Raw genomic sequence first — 16,877 nt, 5'->3', positions numbered from 1 at the left:
GGGTTTGAGCCTGCCTACTACTCCTAATTTTTTTTTTTTTTTTTTTTTTGCGCTAGAAATTTTGATTTTTTTTATTTTTGGCTTAAAACACACTCCACACACCCAGGCAACGCCGGGCACATAAATCTCAAACATCAGTTTCTGTGTGTGTGTGTGTGTGTGTGTGTGTGTGTGTGTGTGTGTGTGTGAATTTATGTATGTTTGCATGTCTCACTAAAACTTTTGTCAGCCACATCGAACCAGGTTGAGACAGATACCTTCTGAAAGAACAATGCATCGGCCATTGTAAGAATTAGAAAAAATGGTTAATTATTTTGTATATAAAGTTTTAAATGAAGGGAGGGTCAATAAAATTTTCTTTTCTAAACGATTGCGCATGCGTCAAGCATTCGTGATCATGTTTGCATGTCTGCTAAAAACTTTCAACACATGCGAAAAAAAACTGGCAAAATTAGTATCGTTAAAAACCTTAATCTATCAGACGACAGATATCCAAATATTATTCAAAAACATTGATTCTTTCACCATCAACTGGACCGTTTTTTCCAAAGAGGGGGTCAGTTTTTATATCAACATTTTTGCAAAGTCATTCACAGAGAAAAATAAAAATTTCGAAGGCCGGGTACCTTTTTTTTTTTTTTTTAAACAAAATTTTGCCTCCGATTTCACTTCTGGTTGATAGCATCGAAACGCCGCCACCCCCTGTAATTTTTTTTTTTTTTTTTATTAAAAGTGGATTTTGCAATTGGGAAAATTAAATCCTCCCACTTCCCAATTTTTTTTTTTCTTATGACCGGGCAGCGCCCCCCCCCCCCCCCCCGCTAGTGGGTAATAAACAATGGAACAGCTCTGAATATTTTGCTCTAGCTACCATTACATATGAAATGTGAGTTAACTTTTATTTCTCTAAGTCTTTCCCTATATACTTTAATGACACAGAATGCATGTTAAAATATACTTTAGTATATGTTTAAAAATAAAATCAGTTTTAATTGTTCTAATTAGTCATAATTTATAATTATCTGGGCTAGCAGAATTAGCCTCTTTTCAAGGTCACAGCTACTGGGGTTGTGTGGGGAATAAGTGTGTCATTATTATAACCAATCGACACTACTCAAGTTTCCCCTTCCATTCTATTCTAATAGATTGGAGAATGTGACAATCACATACATACATAAATAGAATCCATTTATGCACATGTATCATAATACATACAAACTATTCTTACTTTCCCTAACCTACAACATGTACATTCGAATATGTCTTGGCACAATACAGGTAAGCATAACTTAAATTCCTACTAATTTGCATTGCTTTTTAAACAGTTTTTAATAAATTAATATTCTGTAATATACATTTGTAATTTGCATTGTCACATATGTATGTATATATACTAGCAGGACTCATTAACCACCATTCCCCAGTGACCCCCCCCCTAAAAAACTAAAGTACGGTTATTATTGTTGTTGTTGCCCAACCCCCAACCTCCTCATGTTAAGAACGGCTTTTGGAATAGACACCCCCAACCTTCTCATGTTAAGAACGGCTATTTGAATAGATACCTCATCTTGTTTTGGTTGAAATATTTGCCCAAAATTTAACCTTGATAATTGTTGTCAAGATATCCACCCGCAAATTTGGGAGTGGCAGTATTGGTTGGATAGAATTAGATTTGTTCCTCGCGTGTGCGTACAAATCTGGCGGCCATTGGTTTAAAGTGCATAATACAGGTATTTATATTGCGAAAACTACTTGCATCTGCAAAATATAAATGAGATTTTTTTCATCAGTATAGTCAAAAACCTATAAAAGTCGTCATTTTAAAGAAAAGTTTGGAGGTGGAGCTATGGTAAAAATTTACCTGTATTAAAAACGTAAACCAAGGTAATGATACAGTCCGGAAAAGAGAAGATAACAAAATACTCCACAGAAAATATAATTTGTCTAAAATCAAACATAACGGCTATCAGAATAGACCCCTCATTTTCTGAAGGGCGGGGGTTGTCAAAGTATTTGCCCCAAATTTAACTTTGATGATAATATTGTCAGGATACTCACCTGAAAATATTATAAATCAACAAAAAAACTTGAGTGGGGTGGGGCAATGTAAAAGAAAACAAAAACATAGCATTGTGTAAGGTTTGCTAAGCCATTCCAAAATCAAAAAATAAACAATGGTACGCATACATTTTTTTTTTTTTTTTTTTAAGGTTTGTTTTGTTTGGGAGGGAGATAATGGCATGTTGTTAATGTGTACATAGGTAAGTGTAAGATTATCAGTAGGGATGTACCAATTATCGATTAATCAACCTTTGATAATCAGCTGATTAATAGGTTTTCTAATGCCGATTTATGAGCAAATTTTGTTGTCATAAATGATACTAATATTAATTATATTGGAAAGAAAGACAAGTTAACCAACCCTTTTGCTTGCCAATTAAAATTTATCGAAGAGACATGCATCGTCTACACCATATCAAATAACAGGCATGACGTGCTGTTATGTAGACTTTTACAACTGCACTGAATTTGGGGCAAATAGATGTAAGCATATGGAAAATTTCCCTCCGTTCTCATCCTATGGAATTAATATTATTATTTTTTTTTAATCACTGTCAAAGAAAATTATTACTTCACCTTTCAGTTTTCATGTTGAGGAATTGCGCAATAAATTGCGACAATGTACGAACTGAAAATAAAGCATTCTTCATCAGTCATACTCGTGTTCCTCAGTTTTGGACTCTAGCTACCATTACATATGGCTCATTCCATGTCAAATCAAATTTTGTAGGGGCAAATGCCATGCCCGACACGGATTTTTTTTCAAATTTGCTACAGTTATAGATTTCCACAAAAGGAATTGAATGGCACCTGTTATACATCTCAAGCTCAAGGGGTTCCTAAGATATGACCTTGACTTTTTTTACAAAAATGGGCATAGCTGTGCTTAGAGTGGTTCCATTCCCTGGTGCACACACAGGTGCAATAATAAGTGAAGAATGTTCTGCAGCAGTACAAAATCTTCAATAAAATTTTATTAGTCTTGCAGGTTTCAATCCCAGATATGGTTACTAATGTCAGGGAATGTGATTTAGAATAACTATCATACATTGCAACTCAGGCTGTAAAGACCACCATTACATCTAACAGAAATACAGTTTCTCACTTTAATCGCTTTCTATTGGCAATTAGCAAATTAACTGAAATACAGGATCAGCTTAATTTGGAAAAAACAAACTCATTCAAGATGTGACCACATGGTGGAATTCAACATATTATATGCTGAAAATAAATTAAGAACAATGAAAAGCTCTTGTAATATGTGCTGTTGATAAGATTTCTACCTTAACAACTTACTAATGGGGACTTGTTTGGAAAAATATCCAGTTCCTGAGTTCATTTGAAGAAATCACCAAAGAAGCAAGTTACGAAACATCAGTCCTATCAATAAAATACCTACAAATTTAGCTCTGAGGTTATTTCTGTCAAAACTGTCCAATCTAATTCTAGTATTTCTGACTTTAGTGGAATCTTTTTTTACCACTATTGAACAATTCAGGTTATTAATTGAAACAAGATGTTCATCTTATCTAAATGATAAAAACTTGTGTATGTCTACTTTCCTAGACCCATGATTCAAATATTAATTTTAAAAGATTGGCATAGAAAACATTTAAAATTGGATTCTACATCTACTGATGATCAACAGTATACACTACCCTGCTGAGGGTGAAGAAGCACAAACATGTATAAATTACAATATGGTAATTTTTAAACCAACTCACAAAAAAAGTAACCAGTAAAAATGCAATAAAAAATGCTTTCATCACTCCTAGTATAAGAAGACCAATTATTTCTAATTCAATTTCCGCTTTCATTTTTGATGTGTGAAAAGTGAACATTGCATCATTTATAATAGCAAAATTGCACTGATGGACAATTTTTAAAGTATCATCAAATAAAACTGAATTAAATGACAGTAAATATGAATATTCAACATAATGATTATTTTTGTTTTAAAATATTTATTTTATTTTTGTATTGGCTCTGTTCAAATTAACACTGTGATTGTTTACAAATGATTCCATTCTGATTTATGTTGAATGCCTGGAAAAAGTCCCTTCTAATTAATGTTTACCAGTTTTAAAATAAGCAAACAAACTTGGCTGTTTTTCAGAATAACAGAATATTTTTTATCTGGTAAATATTAATCAGAAAGAATCGGGTTGTGAGAATAGCATTTGTCTTTGGAAGTACGGGTGATGGAAAATCAGTTTGGCATAGATAGTTGACACATCATCTTCCAGCAAGAGTCAGTGTGGCAAGCGTTGATTGGTGGATGAAGGGAGATTTGTACCAGAATTGTCTGCAAGGATCAGTAATTAGAGTACTTGGAAAAAATCAATTGTAAAAAGTGATGTTCTCCTGAAAGTTCAATCTTCAGTGTGGACGACCGAAAAATACAATTGCAAATTACTTAGAACCTATATCCAGTCATGGCTGACAGAACAAAGCATGCTACCCCTGTGAAGTAAATAAAGGGTTCCACTCGAAATTCCATCCTTTTGCAAGTAGTTGTAAAGCTATGTCATGATCAAGTTCTTTTGTGCACTTAACCAGAAGGGATTTACTCCTTTTGAGTGTAGATTGTGATTGTGCACCAAAGACAAGCATACAAAATCTACAGTTTTAGTAGTATACTAGACGTGAGTCGAAATGATTTGTTTAGTGTGTGTGTTACGGTCAGAGGCCATTTGTTTTCTATTTTAATGAATGACATTCTCTTTTTCTTACTTAATCATTTGCAACATCAAAGTATACTAAATTCAATAAGCTTAGAGGATTTATCTAATATATATATATATATATATATATATATATATATATGTACAAGTACTATTCACATGGATGATCTGTGACCCTTTGAGTTATAGGTTGTCTGTTCTGTTTTAATGTATGATGTTATCTTTTTGTTAGTTCAGTATTTATATCATTGATCTCTTCCCAATGTCACAAGGGCAAGACGTCATACCTTTCGTGACATCATCCATTGTGCTCGAACACAAGCAAACAGAAGATAATATCCATAGTTTCTGAATAGTATATAGATAAATTTTACACTTTGTAGTAAATGTCTTATCATGTTATTTTGATAAAACTTGAAAATTTCTTTGATAAGTGGCACATTCAGATAATAACTATGCATCAATATATGACTTCGGAATATTTTATTTTAATCTACTTTATTTGATGAGTCATCGTCATTGATTTTAATTTTTTTCAAGATAATGAACACTGTCCCATATTTCACACTGAAAATCTTTTTTTTATTTTTTTATTTCAATTAAAATCATTTTCAGGGCAAATTATTGTGTTGATATATTTTAGCAGTTTGGTTTTACCTATTTTAATGCAGATATTAACTTTTTCATAGCAATAAAAAAAAAAATCAGTTTGTACATGTTTTGCTGTTTTAAATAAATGGATACATATTACTGACAGAACAAGAGCTTTAAACATTTAAGGTTGATTCAAATTTTAAGAAGTCGTTTAAAAGTTTATGATGACTGTAGAGTGTATGATAAAACAATATTTGACAACCTTTCATTTGCAGATATTAAAAGAATGTCAAACTACAAGTTTGTATCTATGCTGTAAAAACACTTTTCTATCAATCTGATTTTCAGTGGTCAACTTTTTTCTATGTTGTGCTGATATTAATTTGAAGAAATCTCCAAGGTTATTGGAGTCTTTCCTGTTTTCTTTTTGACTGGTCGAAGTGCATAATCACCATGATATCGAGCTTATCATTTCAGAATAAATAGAAGTTTAAACAAACCAAATTATATTCATGCTAATAACATAAAAGCTAGTCAGAATAAAATATTGATATGTTAGATGCATTACTATTTAGGTCTAACATTGAAAATCTAATTAACTTAATTTTATATCACTATTCTGATTTTTTGAGATAAGGATGGATTATTATTCTTATTTGGATTCTTTAGACTACTGTTCTCATCTTGAGTGTTATTTTCTTCAGGTTATCTTGTCAAAGTCTGGAATCTTTCTGTCAAATTCAAATTTATTTATTTCAAACAGAACCTTTTATTTGATCCACATGGATAGCATGCTCCCATTCCATCAGCCAAGATCCTAATCCTATGTCTTACAAATTAATGGTATGCTAAATTATGAATCCTAGGAAAGCCTTACAAGTGTGGTAGTTGGCTATAATTCTGAACTAGCTGTCTGTATTTTGCGGATGGTATTAGGCCTTTACCTTCTTGAACTATGTGACAGTTTCCTTTCTTTTTTCAAAGTTGGATTCTTCTTTACAATAGTCAGATTTTATTAGGTCTGTCAATTCCTTGGAATATCCATTAACACTGTAGTATTTTGTCTGCTGATAGTATTATATGATAGTGATTTGATAGTTTGGGAGGTAAGGCTTTGAAGGTTTTGAATTCTTGAGTGCTTTTCACTTTCCACCTTAGCTCATCTCCTTGTGCCTTGGGTTTATTCAAGACGATCTCCTCTATTAGGGCTATTATATCTAAGTTCAGAATCCACTTGATGGTTGTGGCGAAGTTGAAACCTTTACTGAGCACTGATTCCTCAGTGGAAGTTAGCTGAGGTTTACTTTTGTTGACAATGGCTTTTATCGATGAATGATGGACATGGAGATTTACATTCTTAGCTTTTAGATTTTCCAATTTATTTGGCAAGATTTGACCTCCTTAAATTCCTTCTTTTATAGATATATCCAGATATTCTTGGATGCGGATGTTATCAATCAGTGATATACTTTCCAGGAAGGGGACGAAGGTATTTAAGATTTTGGTCTCTAATTGATGTTTATTCCATCGGTTGTTGTAGATTCTGTCTCGGATGAATTCATGCTCTCTTCATTTCAAGATTCTTTGTGTTCTCCTGAAACTGCCTGGTAATTTCGAGGTTTAGCCTGATGGCACTTGCTTTAGATCACAGCATCGTCATAAGCATGTAAGGTGGTTACTCATTCTTGACAGTTTTTGGTAGAGTTTTTCAAGATTTTTTTTCATTTTCATATTACTTACGGTTCATGCTGATTTGATATTACAATTCTGAATTTTTCAGATGGGGATTAATTATTCATACTATTTGGATTCTTCGGACTATTGCTCTCATCTTGAGTGTTATTTGCACAACGTTTCGAGAGAAGGTCTGAAGAAGAACATCTGGTGAAAGTTGGAGGTTACATCAACTGAAACGTGCAAATAACACTCAAGATGAGAACAGAAGTCTGAAGGATCCAAATAATACAATTAATTTTATAGTATATATGTATATAAATGACCTTGTTAGTGTGAGGAATCATCTCTACCAAACTCCTTTATCAATTTTTGGTCTGCAGACTTGAAACTTGATATATAGGGGATTTGGATCTGTGGAACAAATTCGATTTTGTTTTTAGCTGGTAAAGATATCTGTTGACAGGTCAAAATATTAAAAAATTGTAAATTGGCAGGCACAAGTCTTAAAGTGCTCTTCTACACATGCGAAAATATTCATTTTTAGATCAAGCAACGTATTTTTCAAAATGTTTTATATGCATATGGGCGTGACTTAGAGGGTAATGAATAAAACTGAGGAGTTATGTTTTTGTTTTGATTCTAGCTGATGGCATCCGAGTCATAATTTTAATTTTTTTTTTTTTTTTTTTTTTTTTTAATCACTATATATTTGGTACACTATAATAATCAATAGAGAATTGGCTTTATAGTAATCATAAGAAATAAGAAATCTGCATAAATTAAAATATATTTAAGTGTATTTTACAACAACAGCAATGCTGTGATACCTGCAAGTGTATGTGTATATATATATATATATATATATATATATATATATATATATAGTATCTAAATTTTTTTGTAAATGTTTATTCTTTATTAAAGCTGAATTATCAATTTTATTTTGCGGCATTTTTATTTTTACTTTCTTTTTAATCTGTTAAAATTAATTTTATTGTGATGATTGTTTATAATAGATGATTGTTTTAACCTAAATTTTCTTGTATTTTTTGTAGATTGAACGTTTATTATAAGTCATAGGCACATACTGCTGCACGCTTTAAATCGCGGCACTGAGCAATGCGTCTGGACACTCTGCAACCAGAGGATTAATTATGTGTGTATTTACATATTTCATCAGTTTTTATACAAATTTCGTTGAGGGAACACATTTTATGATTAAATTTCTTCATAAATGATAAACTTATAATGACGTTTAAAACCAAAAACTTCCTTCGGAACAAAACAGTTTTCGTAAAGTGCAACAATTTTTAATTTAAACCACTCAAGTATTGAACGCAATCTCTTTTACATTTTTCCGTTCAAAATTCTGTGCAGATCCCCCAGTTCGATAGAAAGATTCTCAAGTTCAACAAGGTACACCTGAAGAAGGTCGAAGGTTATATTGACTGAAACATTGTGAAAATGACACTCAAGATGAGAACAGTAATTTGAAGAATCCAAATAATATGAATAATCAATCCTCATTTAAAAAATGTAGAAACATAGTTCCATCTTTGTTGATTTATCTGCTCCCACCTCTTATTTCCTCAAGGATTAAGTGTGACACATGATTGAGCTTAATATGGAGTACAGCTATTAGTAGCAGGTAAACAGATTTATAAAATTTGCCTCATTCTGGAGGGATTCTTTCGCTGAGGGCAGAACGGATACATTTTGATCCTAGAATAGAATAAAATATAATTCTCATTTTTTATGTTTTTTTTTTTTTTTTTTTTTTGTTATTTCCCAAATCTTCAAATGCCAAAGTTTTTTTGGTTTTTTTTATGCAAAACATTTTCCAATGTTTACGAATCTTATATCTTTATAATCATAAAGAATGTTTACTCTTGGAAGAAGTTCATTTAATCCACATGCTTAGCATCAAACCAACAAAAATGTCAAACTTAATATCTTATCTGGATGCAGAAGTTTATCTAAAATAAGTTCTTCAGGCTAACGTCTAGCAATGAAAATGAACACCACAGATTTATGTACTGATCGACCAATGTGCACCAACAGTTTGTACATGTTGTTGCAAACATGTATGAGCTATCAAATAACCAGATAAATCAAATATACATACATGCACGGTTGCTTGTCTTCCATTTATTTTTTATCATGAACTCTCATGGTTATTGATTTTCTGTTCAACTTAAGATGAATCTATTTATACATGGAGACTTGTTGTGGTTTTCCAAGATTTTATTCAAAGAGTTTTCTTTTTTGAGGTAGAGACCATGTAAATTATTTCTTATTTCATTTTCTTTACTTGTTTTTCTAACTCTTTTACTGATGGGCACGCACGGACAGAGTCTTGAGGCAGCATTCACTTAGATTATCTACATTGTCAGGCACATCTTGTATCACCTGCTTCCTGACTCGGACTGACTTTTAAAAATCCTTTTGTTTCTCTCCTCAAAAGTATTATGTCATCACCTATATTTCGACACCTGCATTTCTAGTACGTTTTGTCTAAGGAGCTGGGTTTTTTTATTCTCCTCACTTTGATCATGTCACCTACAGCTGAGTCTATTTCCGCTTGCCGCCAGGTTATCTTGACATGTACTTATGCAACCCTCGTCAAAATTCATACTACTTGACTTAATCTCTACTTACTGGCGTAGGGGTCAAATATATAACACAGAGGATGGAACCTCTTGCAGAGATGCTGTGAAGCATCAAATAATAAAGGTTTTTATATATTTGCTTGCAATTTCTACAATATCTTAGTCAAAGAATAATCAGAATGAAAATTCTCTCAGAATGTCTACATATAATAAACTTTTGTCCATAGAATAAATTGTTCAATCATCATTAATGTTTATAAGTTAGCATTTTTCATGGCTTTTTGTATAAAGGTTTATTATTAAAATACATGTAAAATATTTATTCTTTGATGGAAGGGATTTCCATTATTGTTTATAGTTTTCTAATTGGTTTCATTATCTCAGTTGTTGTTATTGCAACGTTTTGGCCCTCTACCCTTCATGTAGCTTCTGTCAAACTCAGAAATTGTTTTAGAATTTTTAACCCAGCCCTTTATTAAACAAGTTTATTTTTAACACTATGGAACCTGGTTAAACTTAGGAAGGAGTTGCAGTTAGACTTATAAGAATTCTAGGATGCTGGGTCAGTTTTTTAATCTCTGAAGATGACAGACCATGTAAATATCGAAAACTTTAAGATAAGGAGTAAGAGTTAGAATTTTTTAAATCCTAGGGATCAGTCGGACGAACCTTATACCTTTTTACTCCACATTTCTGGTTATCTTGATGTTTTAAGTTCAATACTGAGCAAAGGTAGTAAGACGATCTAACAAGTTAACTGAAAAATTGTTACAAATGAAATGCAAACAGTGTATCCCCGAGGTTCTTATAAAGGGCTGCATTCAAAATTCCATGATGGTTCCAAGATTTGAAACATCACACCCCAAAAAAAACCCAGGAGATTGTGATAACAACCAAGAAGATCAAACTGTTGAAAAAATGTAAATAATAAAAAAAAGAAAAACAATTCTTATTAAATTATTTCACTCATAAGGTTTTTTTTAAAAAGAATCTGGTTGATCTTTCAAATTAACCCGATCATCACAATTCTTTTCTTGGTCATGTAAACTCATAAAAAAAAAAAAAAAAAACTGTATGAAATAAACTTATATTTTAAAAGAAAATGGTTCTTGATATTCTGATTGTGTTTTATTCTGAACTAGCAGGATTCATGTGCCGGCATTGCCTGGTAGAAGTATGACACAAAGTCAGAACAGATTTGGTAAAGCCCTCACTCCACATCCTGGAAAATAAATTAAACTATGGTTGTCAGTCCTAGAAAATAGTGGGCACTGATGGCCATAACCAAAATGAATCTGGCTTCCACTGTTGGGCATTGTCTGACAGTGGCAGCTAGTAGCAGCCACTGACCATCATTGTCAGCACTGGGAGTTACTGGTGATTAATGTTGATTTGGGTCGATTACTTGCATATACTAGTGGGCATTGACTGCCTTTACAATTGGCAGTCAGTGTCGGCCTCCATAGGATTGCTCTGAACTAAAATTATCTTCAACTGTTTTGTTCTGGCATCCACTGGCTGTCATTGGATGACTGTGGCTGCCTTTCCAACTGTCATTGTCAGTTCGTGGCGTTCACTGTCAGCCATGACCAGTATTTGCCTCCGTTGGACTGCTCCAAAATGAAATTGTTTGTCTTCAGTGGCAGCACTGATGGTCATTGGTATTTTTACGCGATTTCTTGTATTTGATCATTGTCGGTCACTATCAATCATGACCAATGTCGAGCCCCATTGGACTACTCTGAAATGAAATGGCCTATCTTCAATATTCATACACTGTCATCCATTGTACGGTACTGTCATTCAGTGACAGGCACTGTTGGTCACTATCAATTATAACCGATTGACAGTGATTTTCAGGTGGTTACTGTCATTTAACAGGGGCAGGCACTGGTGGGCAAATCAGCTGTCATCGAATGGCAGATATTGTCATCCATGGTGGTCATTGCTCTTTTAGCGACTGTTATGGCACTGCTGTTTCGAGGTGGTTACTTGCACGTATTGGCGTTTACCCACAGTTACTAGTGGGCACTGGCTGCTTAACAAATGTCATTCACTGACTGTAACTGTCTCCAAGGCGCGGTCATAACCAATGTTAAGTTTTGTTCCAAGTCCGAACAAAGCAAGGAGCACCCCATTCTCCGTTCTATGCAATCCTAATTTGCTGCATCGGTGTAGATATGTTTTTGTACTTTTACAGAATATGGACGGTGCTATTTTTTAGCTATAATGTTCAATTTAAATGTAACTTTAAATGGTATTGATTGTGTATGAAAATGTCTGTTCAAAGTCCATAATAGTTACCAAAAGCTGTCGTGATTATTTTAGCACAATCCCTATTCTGCAGAATTACCAATTTGTGAAGTGATATAGCTATCGGTAGTTTTTTGTAACTGTTCGAAATTCCCTTGACCTGATATTTCCTTATTCCGATGTCGCCGTTGCCACCAACAAAGAGTACTTAATAGGTATAAAGTGAATACAATAAAATTAAATAAAACTATAAATGCATTTTGTTTTCTTTAGTTTAAAATAAAAAACATGCTACATAATCGTTTTATTAAATGGTTAGGTGGAAATACAGAATAGGTTTAAATTGTGCAGTATGTAAATAAAAGGTGTTGTGTGACTAAATTTGAATCTGCGTTTGTTTAAATCAGGGGTTCTCAACCGGGGTCCATGAAATATTTCTGAGGGTCCACAGGCAAAACATAACAAAATACAAGATATTGGTAAAGAATTATTATCACTCTAATTTAGATTATTATTATTATTATCATAATTATTATAATTGTTGTAGAATACTTTATTTGCATTAAATTCGTTTTCATTTAAAAATAAAGCTTAATTATATAATATTTCTTTGATTATTAAAACCTCAAAATTTATATTAGTGAAAAATAGAAGATTGTCTTATGACCAATAGTTATGAAGCGGTCCACCAAGATAAAAAGAAGGGAAAAGGGGTCCCTGAGTGAAAAAAGGTTGAGAACCACTGGTTTAAATAATGGATTTATATGTGAAAAAGTCAAGAGTAGAAAAACTTAGAATAAGAATTTTTGTTTGGTTGAACAAATCAAAAGCGACACTACAAAGTTTTTATTTCATTCAGCCAGTTTTAAAGAAACAGATCTCGTTCGGTTCAAGTTCTGTAGAAGCACCTTCATTCTTTTTAATTTGTTCCGAAAATGGCTACTTGTTCAAAATTTGAACGAGAATTTTCATTTTAACTGTAAATATAAACTATTCTTAAGTGAAGCTTAGGTTTATGTTGAAAAAAAGTCGAACTTGTTGGGTTTAAATTATCCGATTGTTTATTGTTGAATGACGTCATTTTGTTTAGTTTGTTATAAGTGTTTTTAACTGTTCAAAATTCTCTTATTCTGATATTTGTATGCAAACAGCCAATAATATTGACTGGAATTTTTTTTAAGGAAGGGTCCTTATTTTAAGCTTTGTAAACAAAAGAACTTATGTTGAATATATTGGGATAAAAACTAAATAGGGACAGCACTATTGAAAAAACTGACAAATCTAGAAAAGTTCCTGCAAGAACCTGTGATGCAGTAGTTAGAGTACTTGGTAAGATTCAGTTGTAAAAGTGACCTTCTGAAGGTTGAAAATTCAATTGCAAATTACTTCGGACTTCTAACCAGTCATGACTAGGGCTATGACAACAGAATATTCTTTTCATTGTTTTAATTCTCGAGTATATATCCAACATAGTTAGACACAGTTAATCAATCAAGAACCGCATCACTATATAAAAGCATATAAGATATCAACAGATACACACTCAAGAGTCAAAATAATGAAAGGAATATGCTGTTGTCCTAGCTCTAGTCATGACCGATAGAATGAGAACATGCAACCCCTGTGAATTAAATAAACGGTTCCGTTTGAAAATTTATGTTGATTTCCAAGTTCAATAAAATATACCTGAAGATCAGAGGTTACATTGACTAAAATGTTGTGAAAATAATACCCAAGATGAGAACAGTAGTGTGAAGAATTCAAATAATGCAATTAGAATAAAAACTTTTCTCTAAGTTTAAGAATCTGTTATATCACAAGAAAATAGGAAATCTAGTTCCATTTACAAGTTAGTCAGACTCATAAAAATGATGAGAGTTGAATTTTTTAATCACCAAAAAATCAACAGACAATCTGAATAGTCGGAGTCAAATATTTGGGAATTCTAGGAATCGGTCAGAATTTTTCTAGAGACAGCATCAGACATTGTACCTACTAACTCTGTAACTTTGATAGAAAGTTGGAATGAAAAATGAAACAATTGTAGTTTCATGGTTTTTGTTTCTTCATTTAGATTTCTTCTATTGTTATTAATCGAGATGTTGTCATTATTTTCTTTCCCATATGTAGAGTAGTCCCCTCCCCTTTGAGGTTGTTGTTATTCTAGTCTTGGTATGACATGAAACTGCACCCAACGGTGTCCAATTTTGGAACTTTGGTAAGAGTTATGTCATAGTTACCATGCCTCTGACCTGAAGTGGCAGTACCTATCAGGGTCCAATCTGTAGGTTGAATAGAATCTGTCATTGGCATGACATGGAACTAGTTAAAGCAACCAACATGAATTAATATTTAAAGATATAAAAAACTTTAAACATAAAAACTTTTTATGAAAATGACTTTATTCAACAGTAAATCTGAAAAGTGTTTATATGCTGCCAAAAAATAAATAAAATTGCTTGTTCCATCACACATTTTTAAAGTCAAATATATTTTTGAACCATAACTGAAAATCCAATCAAATAACAAATGAAATTCTCACTCACCTGACACTATTTTATTCTGAAAAACTTTGTTTTCTTGAATTTTTCATTTTCAAGGCAAATTTTTTTTTTAGTTCCCCAACAAAAGCAGGATGAACCTGTAAATTCACCCTTGTCTGTTTGTCTGTCTGCACTTTTCTCAATAACTATGCCTTGGAATTTTTAAAAATTTTGCACAAACATTAAACATGACATGAGTAAAAAAGTAACAGAATGGATTTTCCGGGACACCTCCAGCTCTCTCTCTCTCTTCCCCCCCCCCCCCCGGGTAACTTTCGGGTTAAAGTAGCTAAAATTGACACTTTTGTGCTTATTAAAAAAAATTGATGCCTTGGATTTTTATAACACTTTCTGAAAAGTTGTAACTAACTGATTTCTATATAATTTGTTTGTCTATACTTCTCGATAACTCTTGGCTGTGCCCCAGGGGTTCTTTTAGGGCTAATAAAAACACTCCATTTTTGGGACTATTTTACCATATTTGTCCAAAATTTTCTGTGTATGCCTATTTAGCAGTTTTGCATGATGCTGAACTCATACTTAAATATGTTACGGTCTTGTAGACTTTTGGGGCTAAATGGGGGAGGGGGTAAATGATAGGCTTAGTCATTTCTTTTTTTGCATGGCGTAGAACTCAAATTTACATATGTTAAGACCTAAAACTGCACCGTTTGTTCATTTTCACCAGGATTTGATGTCCCCTGGGGACTTTTGGGGCTAAAGGTAGAGTGGGGGGAATGCTGAACTTACTAATTTTTTTTATTCCTTGTTCACTGTGCACTCACAGGGTACCATGCATATTTCACTTGTTTTTTTTTTGGGGGGGGGGGGTCCAAACTTGCTGCTTTATCTATCTATATATCTATAAAAGTGAACGTGTCTGTGTACATTTTCCTTCACAATAACTCTGTCAATTTTCAGTCGATAGACTCGAAATTTGATATACAGAGTATTGACATTTGGGAAAATCTATGTGATCGGGTTTCGGCCAGAAATTTGGCTGTTAAGGGGTCAAAGTTCAACGATTTGACCTTTGAGAACTCTACCAAACTCTTTCACCAATTTTGGGTCCAAACACTTGAAATTTTAGATATAGGTTCCTTGGACATGAATCTAACTTAATGACTTGATTTGAGCCCAAAACAATAACTTTTAAGGGGTCATAATAGTGGTCAAAGTTTAAAAAATTGATCGTTTTTTTTTTTTTTTTTTTTTTTTTTTGCTCAGCATGCATATCCAAACACCCGGGCAACGCCGGGCCAAAATGCTAGTATATCTATAAAAGTGAAAGTGTCTGTCTGTCTGTGTACATTTTCCTACACAATAACTCCGTCAACTTTCAGTCTATAGACTCAAAATTTGATATACAGGGTAGTGAGATTTGGGAAAATTTTTGTAATCAGTTTTCGGACAGAAATTTGGCTGGTAAGAGGTCAAAGTTCAACGATTTGACCTTTGAAAACTCTACTAAACTCCTCTGCCAATAATAATTGAAATTTTAGATATAGGTTCCTTGGACATGGATCTAACTTAATAACTTGATTTGAGCCCAAAACAATAAATTTTAAGGGGTCATAATAGAGGTCAAAGTTTTAAAAAAAATTTGACCTCTGTGGTCTCTACCAAATTACTAAAGACAATTTCTGGTCTAAACATTTGAAATTTTACATAAAGGGTATTCAGAGGTAGGGTAATCTTTTTAATTGGTTTGGGTCGAAAATTTGAGCTACAAATCTATGTATGTATGTATGTATGTATGTATGTTTGCATGTCTGCCTAAAACTTTTCACAGCGGTGACGGATTTTCACAAGATCATTATCGTTTTGAAGCTCGATTCTTCAGATGACAAATACGAAGAATTGGCTAAAAACATTAATTCCTTCACCCTAAACTGGGCACTTTTCACCGATATTTTCGAAAGTCATCCCCTCTTTTCAATTGCTTAACGTTAATTTAAACCTACGTCACTTCCGGCGGAGGTCGTAATAGCAAAGATGTCATGTTTTTTTCCAGTTCTTTTCCTCTTTCGTGGTACGGGTGCGAGCCTGCCTTCCTACTACCACTTCTTTTTTTTTTTTTTTTTTTTTTTTTTTTGCTCAACACACACCTCCAAACACCTGGGCAACGCCGGGCACCCATGCTAGTAATTTAAATTCCTCAAAAACAATTAAGTCAGTCAGATTTTAACATTAGACCTAAATAGTAATGCATCTGACAAATCAATATTTTATTCTGCCTGGCCAGTTTGTATTAGTTATTGTTACACAATATTCTGTAATATAAAAAGAAAACCTACTTTGCTTCAATCGCTTTAAAAAAAAAATGCTTATTACAGCCAGAAGACTAAAGTCCGCTTACATTATTAATAATAAAAGAAATACATCATTATCATACTTCAAACACATGCCTTATAGATTATTTCTTTGGTCGACAGTAGTAATGATCTGCTGGTTAG

The 16,877-nt window shown here is 32.9% G+C and overlaps 1 protein-coding gene across 10 annotated transcripts in view; it reads left to right on the top strand.

The window, feature by feature from the left end:
• The window catches only part of LOC145293901 (uncharacterized), a 213,439-nt gene that overhangs the window by 75,330 nt on the left and 121,232 nt on the right, over positions 1 to 16,877 (top strand). For 2 of the 10 annotated variants that reach the window (XM_080140694.1, XM_080140680.1), the window contains exon 1: positions 6,770 to 6,828. The exons of 7 other annotated variants lie outside the window; for them this stretch is intronic. In XM_080140694.1, coding sequence (XP_079996820.1) covers positions 6,781 to 6,828 — 48 coding nt within the window. In that variant the 5' untranslated portion in view covers positions 6,770 to 6,780. Of the gene's footprint in view, positions 1 to 6,769; positions 6,829 to 8,071; positions 8,173 to 16,877 lie in introns of those variants that run through there. One more of the 10 variants, XM_080140686.1, reaches the window with a different exon arrangement.

This window comes from Euprymna scolopes, chromosome 15 (assembly GCF_053919585.1).
Source record: "Euprymna scolopes isolate OS-2025 chromosome 15, ASM5391958v1, whole genome shotgun sequence".
Lineage (NCBI taxonomy): Eukaryota > Metazoa > Mollusca > Cephalopoda > Sepiida > Sepiolidae > Euprymna > Euprymna scolopes.
The sequence above is the reverse complement of the archived record's forward strand: the minus strand, read 5'-3'. Positions and strand labels throughout refer to the sequence as shown.